This window comes from Polistes dominula, unplaced genomic scaffold, assembly GCF_049000335.1.
Source record: "Polistes dominula isolate Pdom_NZ unplaced genomic scaffold, Pdom_raw_medaka contig_22, whole genome shotgun sequence".
In the NCBI taxonomy this organism is placed as follows: Eukaryota; Metazoa; Arthropoda; class Insecta; order Hymenoptera; family Vespidae; genus Polistes; species Polistes dominula.
In genome coordinates this window covers 3,943,301-3,958,998 of record NW_028300966.1, presented here as the reverse complement: position 1 = coordinate 3,958,998, position 15,698 = coordinate 3,943,301, and the positions used below count along the sequence as shown (strand labels likewise).

General features: G+C 33.1%; 1 protein-coding gene across 1 annotated transcript; it reads left to right on the top strand.

Moving 5' to 3' along the window:
- The first annotated feature begins 254 nt into the window (after positions 1-254).
- LOC107063651 (uncharacterized) lies at positions 255-15,599 on the top strand. The gene is given in 10 exon segments (XM_015315582.2): positions 255-1,255; positions 1,958-2,164; positions 6,463-6,939; positions 9,718-9,848; positions 12,062-12,562; positions 13,024-13,550; positions 13,729-14,119; positions 14,121-14,270; positions 14,391-14,846; positions 15,062-15,599. Coding segments are annotated over 10 exon segments (3,144 nt in total). The 5' UTR covers positions 255-1,131; the 3' UTR covers positions 15,242-15,599.
- The last annotated feature ends 99 nt before the right edge of the window (positions 15,600-15,698 follow it).

Sequence of the window (15,698 nt, the reverse complement as noted above, 5' to 3'; positions counted from 1 at the left end):
AATATTCTGATTATCTTTTATTAAATCATCTTCTATAAATAAAAAATCACTCAAATATAACTGTACGACATAAAAATACAATATTGTTTGAGAAATACTATTCCTAACGCATTCTCATTTAAATTTCACATTACATTTAAAATTTCCGCCATTATGATTTGCACAGTGATCAGTCGTACCAACCGAAGAAAGTGAAAAAGGTATCGTTGTGTTGCGTCATATTATGTTCTGTAGCTCGAGTTGCAAAAGTGCGTTGGGAGGCGGGGGGTTAAGGGGGTTCACAGACACTCGATTGTACACACTCACATCGTATCGCTGAAGAACATAGTCGTTAAGAAATAAGTAAGAGTGCGAGTAACGCGTAAAAAGTGATCGGAATAATTGGTAAGGCGCGATCGAGTTTGGCGCGGTAAGTGTTCGGAGCGTATCGCGTGACCGTTGATCGGACGTATCAGTGCGCGCGCGGCGCCTCAAAATGGCGTGAGCCGATCGTGTGCTTCTAGGTTATATTCGCTCGTGGCCCGCCACGATCGCGAGCACAACAGAACGCGAAGAAGACGAACGAAAGAGGAGGAGGAGGAGGAGGAGGAGAAGAAAGAGGAGGAAGAAGAAGAGAAGGAGTAGGAGTTAAAAAAAAGGAAAGAAAAAGAAAGATATAAGAGAGAAAAAAAGAAGAAGAAAGAATTGCAAGAACGAGAAGAACGGCAAGGTCGAGGAGAGTGGTGGTTGGTAAAAGTTGGGGGCGACAACAATAACGGCGTCAGCGAAACGACGTAAAAGGAAAAGGACAAAAACGGCGACGGCGACGGCGAGGACGCCGACGCCGATTACGGCAACGTCAACAGAAACGAGCGCGAACAAAACAATAACAACGACTACGACTACGATTAAGACGACGACGCCGTCGACGACGCCGACGACGGCGACGTCGACGTCAACGTCGATAATAAAAAGAAGAAAAAGAACGACGAAGAAAACGGCGACAGTAGTAACAGTGACATTAACCAGAAAAAGAACAACAAGGAGAAACAAAACGACAAGGGTTAAAATACGTGGGAAACCTTATTCTTTGTATTCTTTCGTTAATAATTACAACGAAGAATCCACGTGCGTTATTTTGCCGAGAGTTATATGAGTTATGAGGACGGAATGCCCGCAGGCGGTAACGGTCGTTTCCGCGGTTACCCTGCGCGGATGTCCGAGCGACAACAACTCGCGCTTCTTCTGCAAATGACCTCCCAGGAAATGGTATCAGGTGAGTTACATTTAGAATATTATTTTATAAGCAAAATAACATAGAGACATTTTTTATTATTTTTATCTCGCAATATACGCTACATAAGCAAACCTCCGATACCTTTCCATACGCCTAGTTCTTAACAGCCTTTACGATTAAATATTTCAGTTCTACCACGAATTATCTTATCCCCATATATATTATCTACCTTCGTCTCGAAAATAATCGTTCCATTCGCATTCTGGATCGCGCATAGGTCAAAAGATCTACGTGACCCATGTGACAGGTCGCAGAAAATTGGCGCGGAAGCGCGCCAAATGGCGCCGCGTGCGTGCGCACGCCCACGTATATTCTATCTCTCTCACTCTCTTGCTCTTAACCATTGGAATTTCTGCGGCCGGGATCCGTTCCAAAAACGTTTTTACTTGTCTTCTTCTTCGCGCGATTTACAAAACGTTCATCAAAATTGCACTGACCTATTTTCTCCAATCTTTTACTGCTTATTTCAATTAATTTTCAAAAATAATCAATGATTTATCATCTTTTTTACTTAACAACTTTTCTTTTGTTTTCTTTTTTCAAATAGAATTTGCGCGCGAATTCTACTTGATTTTTAAATTGACATTAGCATTATCATATAGAAATTCGATGAAATTCGATAGAAGAAATGTGTAATATAATAAAACGAAGATCATGTTAATAAATGTATCTTATTTTCAGGTGGTAATCGTTCGGAAAATACAACAGGATCAAATAATACGAATAGTTCGAGATCATCGTCGTTGCAACAACAGCGAGGTTCCAAAGGTCGATGGACCAATAAAAATGGAGAATCGTCTGTTCAATCGTCGATTGGCCGTAAGGAAGATTTCCGCGTGCGGCCAGTACTCGTAAATGGTTACGATCTTAATGCGAAGGAAGCAAGCGGTAAGTTATAATCAAATTTATTTCTTTTTTTATAATTTGTATGATTTAAAAAAGTGCTCAAAGTACTAGAAGGGTTAATTTCAATATATATATATATATATACGTATACAGATAAACCTACATAAATATCATATATTAGATTGACCAATAAGTTCGTGCGGTTGTTGCCGTATTATTATTAAATACATATATTTTGCGAAATAATTAACAAAATTTTAAATATACATACTGAGGTAAAAAAAAAACTTTCCTCAGTTTTTGCACAAGATTTGAATCAGTTACAACAGTCGATAAAATTCAAATTCCATTTGGACATCAACTTTTGGTTGTGTTATGCCGTATGTAAATCAGTAATTAAATGGTTTATTTTCCATGTAAATAACAGTCTAAAAATGTATACGATTTTATTTATTAATAATTACATATAATAATTTAGAATTGTTTCCTAAATAATTCTAACATTTTAAAATATATTTTGATAAATATTTTTTAAGTAAATAACACGGCAGAAAATCGTACAGAACTATTAGCCAATCAAATATATATTCTTGTTGCACGGATTGCCATGTCGAATAAGACGTATGTCGTATATGTGTCGGGTAGTATTATACTCGGTTATGGCGTTGGCAGCGGTAGCAACGGTGGCCGCATACAACTCTCCTACAGATCAATACTCGAGGTAGGGCCCCCCACGACTCTTCTTCCTTTTCTACCTATCTATCTATCTATGTACTACGGACATACCTATAATAGGTATATATTACATATATACTAACGACACGAATATGTACCAATAATTTCCTCTTTTCTACGAACACCCGAAAAAATCTTCTACAAAAATCAGCCAATACTTATAAATGTAATAGATTTTTTTTACCATCGTTAATAATTGAAGCATATTTGTTATTCATGAATAAAAATATTTGCATTGCAACAAAATAATTATCAAAACGTGAAAGTATAATTGTAAAATATTTTCATCAATATTTCTTTCTTTGATTTTAAAAATTGTATTTAAAATTTAAGTTATGTTTTTTCGCTATTTTCATGTTATTTTCTATTTAATGTTTCATTATTTACTTGTTCATTATAGAAATGATTCATAGTAGCAAACCGACTGAAATGAATCACGCATGAATGTGTTCACTTTGATTGACCGCATAGTACTTGGGATAGATATTGGTATATCGTAATAGAAAGCGTTACACGCGTGTTTTTATGTTATCGTTATATGTTATCGTTTTTTATAATTGTAGTAGTAAACTATCATTTGATCCTTAACCATTACAGAATATACAAAGTGATCCAAATTTCTTAGATTTATAATTTTACAATCTGGTAAAAAAATTAACCTAAAAAGTCTTGAAAATTCAGTAAATAATTTTTAAAATTACCTTGAAACTTTCGGCTCATCCTGTATAAAGATTTATTGTATAATCTTAAATGATATATCGAGTAACGGTAGATATTTTCTAAAAAGCGCAGGTTTCTAATTTAGTTTCCAACATATCCATGAAGTTAGTTGAGAATTCGCATTTAAAGGCGAACGTTTCATATAATCGTGCACTTAATACGTACGATCTGCTTGAAGACCTCATTAGAAATATTTCGACAGAATTTTTATATTTTTCTTAATTATTCTGTTTTTCTTCTATAAATTATTATATTAAATTTATGATTTTTTTACATGAAACATAATTTTAACTTTGTGGATGCCATCTTTTATATTTTAAATTGAGATAAATTGTTGGTTCATTGCTGCAGCATTGCATGAATATGTGTGGTTTAATGGCAAAGTATATTTTATAACAAATTAAAACAAATTAATTTTAGTTTAAACGAATTTTTTAAGCAACATTGTGAAAAACAAAAGACTGAACTGTTATTGGGCGCTGCCCGCATATTTTAAAGTGAATAGGCTATTGCGTTATATAAAAAAATTTATAAATGTAGATATTTCGTTCTTTCAACGATCGTATCAAAACGGATTGAAATTTTTAAATCAAATTCATATAGTGTTGGTTATTTTTGTTTGCATTCGTAGAAAAAAGGAGATCAATGGGGGTACACAGGACATAGAACATTGTTCGATTCAATTCAATGATAGTATCATGCACCGAGGTAAATGCACCGATAAAAGTTCTACGCAAACTTTTCAATACATGTGTCAGTATGTATGTATGCACATATACATAACTAGGGCTATTTCTATGACAGTAATATCGATCGTTGTAAATGGGAATAAGTAATATTGACAATTAATTAATCTTTTTCCAGACTTTTTAAATTCAAGTTTTGTTGCTTATTGTTAAACTCTACGAAGTTAGCTTTTAACAATTAACCTATAAAAAAGAGTAATTTATTTTTAATATAACTTAAAAATTATTGACCCATTCTACATTTTATATTTGTCCTTTTTTTCAGGATAAAAGGGAAATACAAAATTTTTATTACATTTTTAATATTTTTATGTTGAATGAAAATGACAAATAATTATTTAGTGTTTCTATGAATCAAAGATTAATAATAAAAGCAAAATAGTCGAAGAACCGCTTACGCTGTTCTATCCTCTTTAAAAGGCCAGTGCTGTGTGCTACGCGTGCTTTTTACGTGTGTGTAAATATCTGTCTCGCCTTTTTCCTTCATTATAAACGAATAATACTATTATTAAAAATCAGTTTTATACATTACATATCGAATCTCTTCTTACAATTTGTAATCAATTCTATCAAATATCGATCTTAAATTTTTTCTTCGTATGAAAAAAAAGACTATGAGTTTCGGATAAATTTCTATGAAAAATACTTCATAAACTTGAATCAATACTATATAAATGAATTTATTGAATAAATTTTTAAAATGATAAAAATAAGTTGATTAAATAATTATTATAATCAAAGTTCAAGAATAAAGTGAGCCGACTTGAAATCTTACACAATCTCACTAGTAAAGATATTGAGTTTTAAATAATATATAATTATTATTATACACAGTAACAAAAATAAAAATATTTTATAATTTATTCATTCGCATGACTAAATCATGTCTTTTAATATCAATTAGTATAGTAAATTTGTTACAATATAAAAATAAAAAATATTGACAGCGTTCCATTTATGTACATATTTGATTGATAAAATGCATTTTAAATGCAATTCGCGCTAAGAAATCCTTAAAACGTCGAGTAAAAGGACGAAGATAGAAGAGACACGTTTGGAACACAAATACGGAAATGTCGAAGTGCGCAAACTCGTGGGATCAGCCTATCGCGATTAAAAAGGGGGTAGTGGGAGGTTGCATTTTGGTTTGTAGATAAGGGGAGTATAAGTAGGCGGGCCAGAGGGGGGTAAAGCGAGCCAATCATCAGTAGGGCGATACAACATGGCCACCAGTTTGTGTAGGGCTGTGCTTGGGTGAAAGTCGAGCACGTCGTGTAGACGGTTTTCTTCGTTTGTACGTCAGATGTCGCAACGTGTGCATTAATTCGCCTGAACGGCAACGAAGATAATTGCGGCGTGACAATTTTTCTCTCGTTCGCGAAACAAGGATATAACTTTTTTTTCTTTCTTAATTCGTAGTAATAGAGGAGAGTAACTAAAAAATTATTTACAAAAACAAAAAAAGAAATACTAATCGAGAAAAGAATTCGATAATTTCGAGAAATAAACGATTTAAAAAATGGGAAAAAACTCGATAAATAGTATAGAAATAAAATTAATTGGAATTGTCAAAGACGCGCAAGAAGAATGATGATGATCATCCATTTGGATGAAATCGAGAGGAATCGAATTTTCTTTAAGATTTGGCGTATATTCGATATTCGCCGGCTGTGTGGTGGCTCCTCGCTTCCGGAGCATCGAAATAAAGAGAAAGAAGAACGATGAAAAAGAATTGATATTAGCCAAAACGAAGTGCAAATAACTACAGCAGCGTGTAATCGACTAGCCGGAAATTTGCGTCGAGATACGAGCTGAATATTTCTTTCTTCAAGGTTATTACATCCTCACGAACATACATACGTCGATACGGTACTACATATTTTCTTTCCAGCATAGCGTCCCATAACTCGTTTTGATCATGTTACTTTTATGGAAACATTTTTATGAGAAAGAAATGTTAATGGTCTTGGAAAACCTCATTGTACGTCATTTTGAACATTAAATTATGACCTTACTTTGTTCCTGTCAAGAAAATATAAAATATTTTGATTACGATGCATTTTCCTGACAATTTTTCTGATAAATAAATTTATTATTATTTTTATTTGAAATTTCATTATATTGTTTTCGCGTTAACAGACATTCCAGGTGCAAGCTCGCCCAACGACACATCGACGACAAGTGCAAGTACAAGTACGACAACAACAACTACTACTACTACCACTACTTCTGATAGTCCAAATTGTTCTCCTCAAATTGAGAACCCGGACGCTACGCCGGTTATAACAACGGTCGTTTCGACTACTACAGCGACAACGACGACAACAACAACGACATCATCATCATCGTCAACAATATCGTCATCAACATTAACATCATCATCAACATTAGTAACAACAACGACGACGTCAACGTCAACGTCATTATCAAACGAACAGAAAACAGAGCAACAATCTTCCTCATCGGTTTATCAGCAGCAACATTACAATCATCACTCACAATATCAACACCAACAGCAGCAACGCACGACAGGAAGTGCGTCAGTCGCTGCACCGCACGTCGCCGAAGACAGTGGAGCCCCCTGTGAAATGCGGAGGACACCACCACAAAATAAAGGTAAATTATACATTTGCTATTGTTATAAATAATATCTTCTATTTATAATCTTACAATTTATTCCTTTACTTCTAAAAAAACGAATATATTTCTAATAATCTCGACAAAATTAAAATCAAGTTGGTTTATCTCAAAAGTCTGCAAATAAAAATGTCAAGATTTTGTTTCTTCCAAAAATCTGCAACAGATGCATCCGGTTTGGAAACGCCACATTTGAGATTTAATCTTTTCGCTCCAATGGGCGTATATATACGCCCTCTAAGAATGACCATTAATGTACGAAGAGCGTATACATACGTTCCCGAAAAGTACACGATCAAATACGAAAAAAAAACGCTTCGTATCCAGCGATTATATTTTGTCTCAATTATTCCGGAGCGAAAGATTTAAAAAAAAGTTAATAGTAGAATTGAACGTCTGATGTTTTCTATTTTTCGTTTAGCTTATGTTAGCTTGGGTACAATACGAAAGAAACCAATCAAGAACAATTTAAGGTTTCACGTACGATCATCGATTGAAATGAATTAAAGTCGGAAAATGTGAGAATTTCAATTAATTTTTCAAATTTAGAGAATACAACAAATAATATTAACCAAAATCCACTGGGTTTTATTATATACTCTACATAGCAAACTTTTCTTATCCCGCATCAACAATTCTATCGATATTCATAAGAAAGTTTAACTAACAAAGTTAGTTAGTATGCATAACAGAATGTTTGACCCATTCTCATAATTGAGGTTAGAAAGTTCACGTGTAGCATCTTATCAATGTTGTCGAAAATGCAAATTGTTTGGAAGCATGGTATTAGCGAATAAACGTCGCGTTGGAATGCAGCACGTGGTTTCGATGCAAAGTCAACATAGTCGTGTCTTATTTGACAAGAGCAAGCAAGTAAGCAAGGTTTTGGCTTTAGTCATCATTAAAACGGGCTAGCGGGGCATGGTGGTAAAGTGGAGGATACTTGAGTGCGTAGAGAAAGAGAGAATGGTTGAAGAAGTGGGGATAGAGGAGGAGGGGGTAACCGTGAGAGAATGCGCTCGAGGTGGTAAAGTGGAAGGGATAAACGGGATAAGGTCGGAAGCATGCTGTGACTGGCAAGCATATGTATGGTTAGGTATTATATATATATATATACGTATGGATGACGCGCGCACGTGTGTATGTGTGTGTGTGTCTAAGCGGCTCGGCACGACTCGGAACGAAACGGCACGGTGCGACACGTTCACGTTCATGCTTAGGCTTCTTTGGGTGCACTTGCGCGTTCATCGACACTCATCGACGAGGGTGATCGCACCTTTGAGAGGGTGAAAAATTATATTCGATCGAATCGTGTAAGTTATCGGTCATTTAGCACCGAGTTTATTTTTTTTATTTACATCTCTTTCTTTCTTTTGTAATTTTGACTATATTACCGTCTTGATCGTAAGGAAAAGACGATGATTTCAATGAAAAAACTTTGTTATTTATGTTTTGCCGCCAATTTCATGTCAAAACCGAGAATCGTGATGAACCGCTATCATAGCATAATATCGTGTCGAAGATATCCGAGAAAGGAACGCGAACACGAAGATGGTCGATCGTGCGTCACCCACGTGATATGTTTCTCTTTGCAAGAGAGACAACAACTACGACGACGGCCACGAAAGCCGACGACTACTACAATCGCGAAATTCTTATTCTTATTCTTCTTCTACTTCTTATTCTTAGTCGCTGCAGTGTCGTTCGTGAACTCGTCGAGTAAATCAATCTTACTTTGTTGAGTTACCTAGTTTAGGAACTTAAGTAAGTCGATACTATTTCTTATCTGGCGATAATATTTTTTTAAAGTGACGATGATGATTATCATATATTATCATTATTATTATTATTATCATTACTATTACTATTTCGGTACATTATTTAGGTGCATTTGTTTTCGCGTTTACACTGCACAATGTCGATTTCTTTGTCTCTTTTCCGATCTTTGTTTGCAAAATATTTTACTTCTATTTGTTTCTTCTTTCTTTCTTTTCTTTTTTTTTTGAAAATAAAAAATAAAAAGACGATTATATTCGATGATGATAATGATTTTAATCGATTACGATAATGACGCTTAGAGTACGCGTGTTGTTGTTTATAATCAAATATGCTCGATCGGTAAACTCTAAAACAATAAACAGAATCAATAATATTCGCGAGAATATTTTTTATCAAGTAAAAAATATAATTTATATTTATAGATTTAGAAATATTTCTTCAGGAAATATACGAACGAGAGAATTCATTGACCAACGACGCGCGATGTATTTTCGGACATTATATGTAAAAGCATCAATGTCTACTTTCTGGCACGATTTCGTTCGGTTCAGAGAACGATGAGATCATAAAAAAAATATAATTAGATAAAATAGATATGACGTATGTTAAAAAAAAATAATAATTGTAGAAATAACAATAAAAAAAATTCTCCCTAACAACTTGATTTTGATATTAATTTTTGTTTACAATAAACATCCTAATACTAATTTATTGGAGATCATTATAAATAATAATTTTAATTGGATATAAATTCTGATTAATTTGTATATTGAAAAATGTAGGTTAAAAGATAAAACAAAGTAATGAAATATACTTCTGTTAAATACGTTTGTACATAAATTATGAAGAAAATGTCACCGATAATAGTCAGTTGTAAATTACTTTCACGTTTTATTGGTTTTAATGGATATTTGTTTTCTGTTATCTTGTTGTTCTTCTCTCTTTAAGCATAAACTAATAAAATATGTATATTCACAGTCGATAGATCGGGAACCGGGCAGTCTGGAAGCTCGCCGAGGGTGACGCTCCGGCTCAACCAGGTACGAGGAGCAAGGGATGAGAAAAAAGGGGGTACTTCAAACTCCCGTCAGGGTGCTATGAACGCACAGGTAAATAAATTCATTTCTTTTTGAAGTTATACTTCTTTTGGCGCGTTTGGGAAAAAATGATGGGGGAGCGAATTTTTACGATACGCACGCACAAGGACATAAATTACCACTTTGTGAAGTTAGTCGATATTTCTTGACTATCGATAAATTGATAAATCTTCAGGTAGTACCCCCCTGTGAAGACCGAAATTTCAATGCTTTTTCATTAATTTTTTTGAATAGGAAAATAAAATGCGATCGTTTTGAAATTTTAATATGTTTTTATTAGTATCTTAAACTATACAAAAAAAATTTTTTGAACCTAATTTAGGCAAAATTTGTCCCTTTTTTTTAACATCAAATTGGAGTCCCCCAATTCAATTTGGAGAAGCACAGGGCCTTTGTAGCCGTCCGAAACAAAAAAACTAAAAATACTTATTATTCTATAGGCTTAATTATAGACGTGATACCAACAATATGTACATTTAAAAAAAAAATAAATAAATAAAATGACGGACGTGTGAAAAAATTTTTTCAAAATCGGTGCATTTTTTTACCTTTAATTGTTTAAAAAAATATATTTATTATTAAAAAATTAAAGATTTTTGAGGTATCATGTATCAGAATATCTTTCAAGAATAACTGGTAAAAATTTTATCTCAATCGGTACTATAGTTTTTAGTGAGTGCTTCTCCAAAATTTCAAAAACGTAGTTTCGAGAAAAACGCGTTTAAAGTTTTGAGAACAGATTTTTTATAAAAAAAATTATACCTAAATTATTCTGCTATGCCTGGTGCATACATAGTCCTTCAGCTTCCTCATTTGACTATCACATCAATTATTTTATTTGAAAATTTGCCTATCAAAGACACAATACCTAACAGAGAGTAAATGGAGGCAAAAAAATAGAGAGCGTTCTGAGTTATACATACTACAGCGCGCTCCCTACTTTCGGCTATAACTTTGACAATACTTTGAATATCGGTCTGAAATTTTCGGAGCATATTTTTGAAATGTTTTTCTTACGGAATATGTAAAAAAAAAAATCGATTTTTTTAAACCGACACAGAGGGTACTACCTTAAGTTTAGTGTAGACTAGTGGTTCTCAAACTTTTTTGTCGTATCGCCCCCTTAAAATTATTTTCTTACCTGTTGATCTTTTTTTTTGTTTACTATCATCACCGCAAACCCCACAGTTCACCTGGGGTCGTCATCGCCCCCCCCCTGGACCGCTTCATCGTCTACCAAGGGGCGGTATCGCCCACTTTGGGTAGAGACCCTATAGGAGGGACGCGCCATGTACATTGCTGGGGGACAGGAACTCGTGTTATCACGTGATTGCGCGCGAAATATTCAAACATTGAAATAATTATGAAATAATGAATTGCATCAAATACAGAAAAAAATGAACTATATTTAATGATAATTAAAAATTTATATTAAAATAGAATAGGTTACACAAAAAAATTATTATAAATTCAATAAGAAAGATTCAATTAAGTTTGATTTGATAAAAGGCAATAAGTCTGTAAACAAACGATAAGTTATAAGTTAGATTTGTACATTTATACTTGTAATTATTAAATGAGTAAATTAAACTTACACTTATAGAAAACTACTAAAAAAAAACAAAACAATTAAACATAAATATCACAATAAAAACTATAAGTATTCTAAACTTAAACTAACCACAGCCGTTAATACATACTAAAGATAAACATGGCTGCGCGATGCAACGGAAGCTGTCCCCCCACATTTTTAGCCTTGCAATCTACATGGCGCGTCCCTCCTATAGGGTCTCTACTTTGGGAACCACTGGTGTAGATTGATACCTATAGTCAAGATATTGTCTTGTATTTCTATATACACACAGCACGTGCTTTATGTCGATTCAAGTAAAAATTATTTGTGGTTTTTTGTTTATATACGGTGGTGATTGATATTAAATAACTGTGAATATCATTGAAAACATTAACTGTTTTTGAATATTAGTAATAAAAGTTATTAAAAATTTTTAATCAATTCTTTTTAATTTAAAATTTGTTGTAATAAGCAGGGTTTAGGGAGGAAAGGGGAGTCTATCTGTTTAATTCAAGTTTGGATTAATATTAGCAACTCATTTGTCAGTTTGTTAAAAAACTATTTTTTATTTTTTTTTTTAAATAGGACAAATTATAGGCAACCGACATTGAAGAACTAAATAGATATATTAATTATTGTATTTTATTATCAGAGTCAGGGACAAATGGAATCGTCATCGAAGATGTCATTGAGTGGTTCGTCGTCTATCACAAATGTTTCTGGATCGAGTGGATCCGGAAATGCAACATCTTCTACAGATAACAGCGATGTTTACGAGTTTAAAAGCTCGAAAGAACCAACCCCTGTAAGAGGCACGAGTTCTTCGCCAAATCCCAATCCTGAGAAGGATAAAGAAAATGGGAAAAATTTATCAGGCCAGATTGGTCAAAACAATAGTAACAATGCAACAACAAACAATAGTTCGTCGACTACAACTAATGATTCCAATACTGCTTCCTCTACCTCTGATGATACTGTATCAACAATTACTTCACCCAGCGCTAAGCGAGCTTACGAGGGTGATCATACCGAAGATCAAGATGAAGAAATTAAGAAAAAGAAACGCAAAGAAATGGAAAATGTAAAGGACGGTGCTAAAACACCAACTGGAAGACAAAATACTGGTAGAAATGCTACTAATACGGGAGATAAGGTAAACACTGCTAATATTTTTAATTCTTTCTTTATTCTTTGTTTGTTAGTATACTCACGATAATACAGGATGAACCAAACGTTCTTAGCTGATTTTTCAATTGTGATACATCGGTTCAAGAAACGATAGATTTAAATTCGTTAAGATCAATGTATTGGAAGATCATGTATATATTAAATAGGATTGATTAGCGATGACCTTCGCAATAACTAGCTCATCTCGCTTCTATAAACATTTATAAACTTTCAATCCTGCCGCAAAATCGTTATCTACGGTTGCACGAATCATACCGTAAATTAGACGTGAGATTTTTCATTAAAAATATTGTTACAAGTCATGTGTTAGTAGACGTGATTTTAAGTAGAGTGCATAAGATCTTAAAAATGTTGAAAGAGTTATTGATTTTGAATATTGCTTAAATACTTTTGTGATTTGCAAATGTTATTGTTTACTCTGTACAGTGTACAAAATCTGGAAAACAAAATTCCAATACTGTATCCGGAAAAAATAATCAAAACACGGTCTCCAATATTGCGGATAGAAAAAGTCCAAGTACAGCATCGATGGCAAGCAGTCCTAAACCTTCCAATACTCCTGTTGGTTCAACAACAAATGCGAAAACATCAACACCTGTATTACCTGAATCCGATGGAGAAGATGATCGTTCTAAGAGTTCTGATTCCGGTTCGGCTCCTAAAGTTCCACCTTTAAAAATAGTTATACCGCAGAGTACTACATCTGAACAAGAACAGGGTAATAGAAATGGAAAGAATACATCTAACAGAAGTCATCAATTGCCTTATGTCGTTCCTAGTTCTAATAGTAACGACTCTACGGATAAAGATCAAAATCAATCTGCTAGCGGTACAACTAGTCCTACTGAAAATGGAAGTGGAACTAAGGTTGATGATAAAAAAGACTTTACAGGTACTCTACACTCGGAAGAAAGGTCGACCCATCATCAAAGAGTTCTCAGAAGTTCTCATAGGTTAATAATATAGTAATAATCTAATTAATAAGAATTAATTGTGATCTTGTCGGTTGCAAAAGATAAACTTTATCAATTTGTTAATTTCTTATAACTATTCTTTATTTATTTTACAAATTGTATATTATTGATATTAATACCAACGCCATCATTACCGATTACTATTTTATGTTTATAGAACTGGTAATGGTAACAATGGTTCTGCAGCATCAAAAGAAGTGTCAGGATCTAATGCTGGCAATAGCAGCTATTCAAACTCATCACCTTTACCTGTACCTACAGCCGATCGGTCTAACAATTCTTCACCGCAACAAAGGCATCATTCTCCACCTCCTGAAAGCAACAATTCCGAGTCTAGTAAACCGACATCTGCTGAATCATCTAATAGTGGAACTGTAAATAAAGCAAGTACAGCTATAGAGAAGTCAGAAAAAAATACTGAATCCACAGGGAAAAATCAAAAAGATACGGGAGCAGAAAATACTGAAAATAATACTACATCAACTTCATCTACCAATTCTAATAGCAATGCTTCATCTGCCCCTGTCGAATTACATCCTAGAAAAAGAAAAAATGAAACCTAGTAAAGAAGCGCAACAAGCTGCTGCTGTTGCTGCAGCTAATGAAGCAGCAGAAGCTAATAATGCAGGACCAGAAGTACATCCACATGATCAACCTATTACTAATTGTTATCAATTATTTTTGAATATTAGAAAACAGGTAAGAGTTGGAAAATAATTACGTATATTGTTTATTATTTATTTGTATAAAAATTTGGTATATAAAATAGTTAGTTTTATTTGTTTGTTAAATTAACAACAATAATAATGTATTTTTCAGATTGAAAGAAGAAGAAAAGGCCTATTTCCGGTTCAACCAAAACCTCCGCAAGGTTTTAAAGATTATTTGATGAATCGTTGTACATATGTATTAGCTGGAAATGTGAATAATGAACCAAATGTTAATCCACCAGTTAGTTTGCAAAGTCTTATGAAAGATTTGTATATAGAACAAGAAAAAGAGAGATATAAGCTTAGAATGCAACACGTCGTAGAAAAAGAAAAATTAGTTTTATCAGTTGAACAAGAAATCCTTCGAGTCCATGGTAGAGCAGCCAGAGCTCTTGCCAATCAATCACTTCCATTTTCAGTTTGCACCATTCTTAAAGACGAAGAAGTTTATAATGTTATTACGCCAGAACAAGAAGAAAAAGATAGAAATGCACGAAGTAGATACAACGGGAGATTATTTTTAAGCTGGCTGCAAGACGTCGATGATAAATGGGAAAAGATAAAGGTACCTGAACTTTGTTTACTTTGAGTAGTAGTACATATGAAGTTTGTTACAATTGAGGTTAAAACAAAATATTATTCTGTGCCTAATACTGATTTGATCGTCATAGTTTTGCGTATCAGTTTTTAAGAGCACAGTACATGTATGTTAATCTAAATATTTTTCAGAATGAACGTATTTCTTTATATTACAAATATGTTTTTTCTTTTCTATTGTAGGAAGTAATGCTGTTAAGACATCATACTGAAGCAGACTCTTTACATGCCATTCAAAAGATGGACTGGGAGTGGAAATTGAAAGAAGTTGGATTGTGTGAATTCAAAGCAACACCTCAAATAGAAGATATTCATGTACCAATGGTACATGTTTCGGATGACTTTGATTTATTACCTGCTTAGTATACACCGACTGAACTATCATTATATTTTAAGATTCAATTCTATATTTTTAAATTCACTTTAAGAATTTTGCTCTTCTGCACATTTATATTTTTCAATTCATTATTGGTTTAGTATATTATAAATAGATTCGAAGTTCTTACAATTAAGTGTGTGAAACAAGCTTGGAAAATATTTATATTGTTTTAACTTTTTTCCAAAAATTATTAATGAAAAATGTTCAAAAGTTTAATTATTTATAAATGTTAAATTTGTTAAGAAATTTATTTTCTTTTCGTTTATTTTATCTTCTCATTATTATTAAACTATAATAAAAAATGAAAAATAAAAAAACATTTACCATATCAAAAAACAAAAATGATATTTAATTTCGACATAAATTGGTTTGTACATATTATGCTATGTATCATAAATAAATAATAGTGTATAGAATCTTAAAAATAAGAAAAGAAAATGT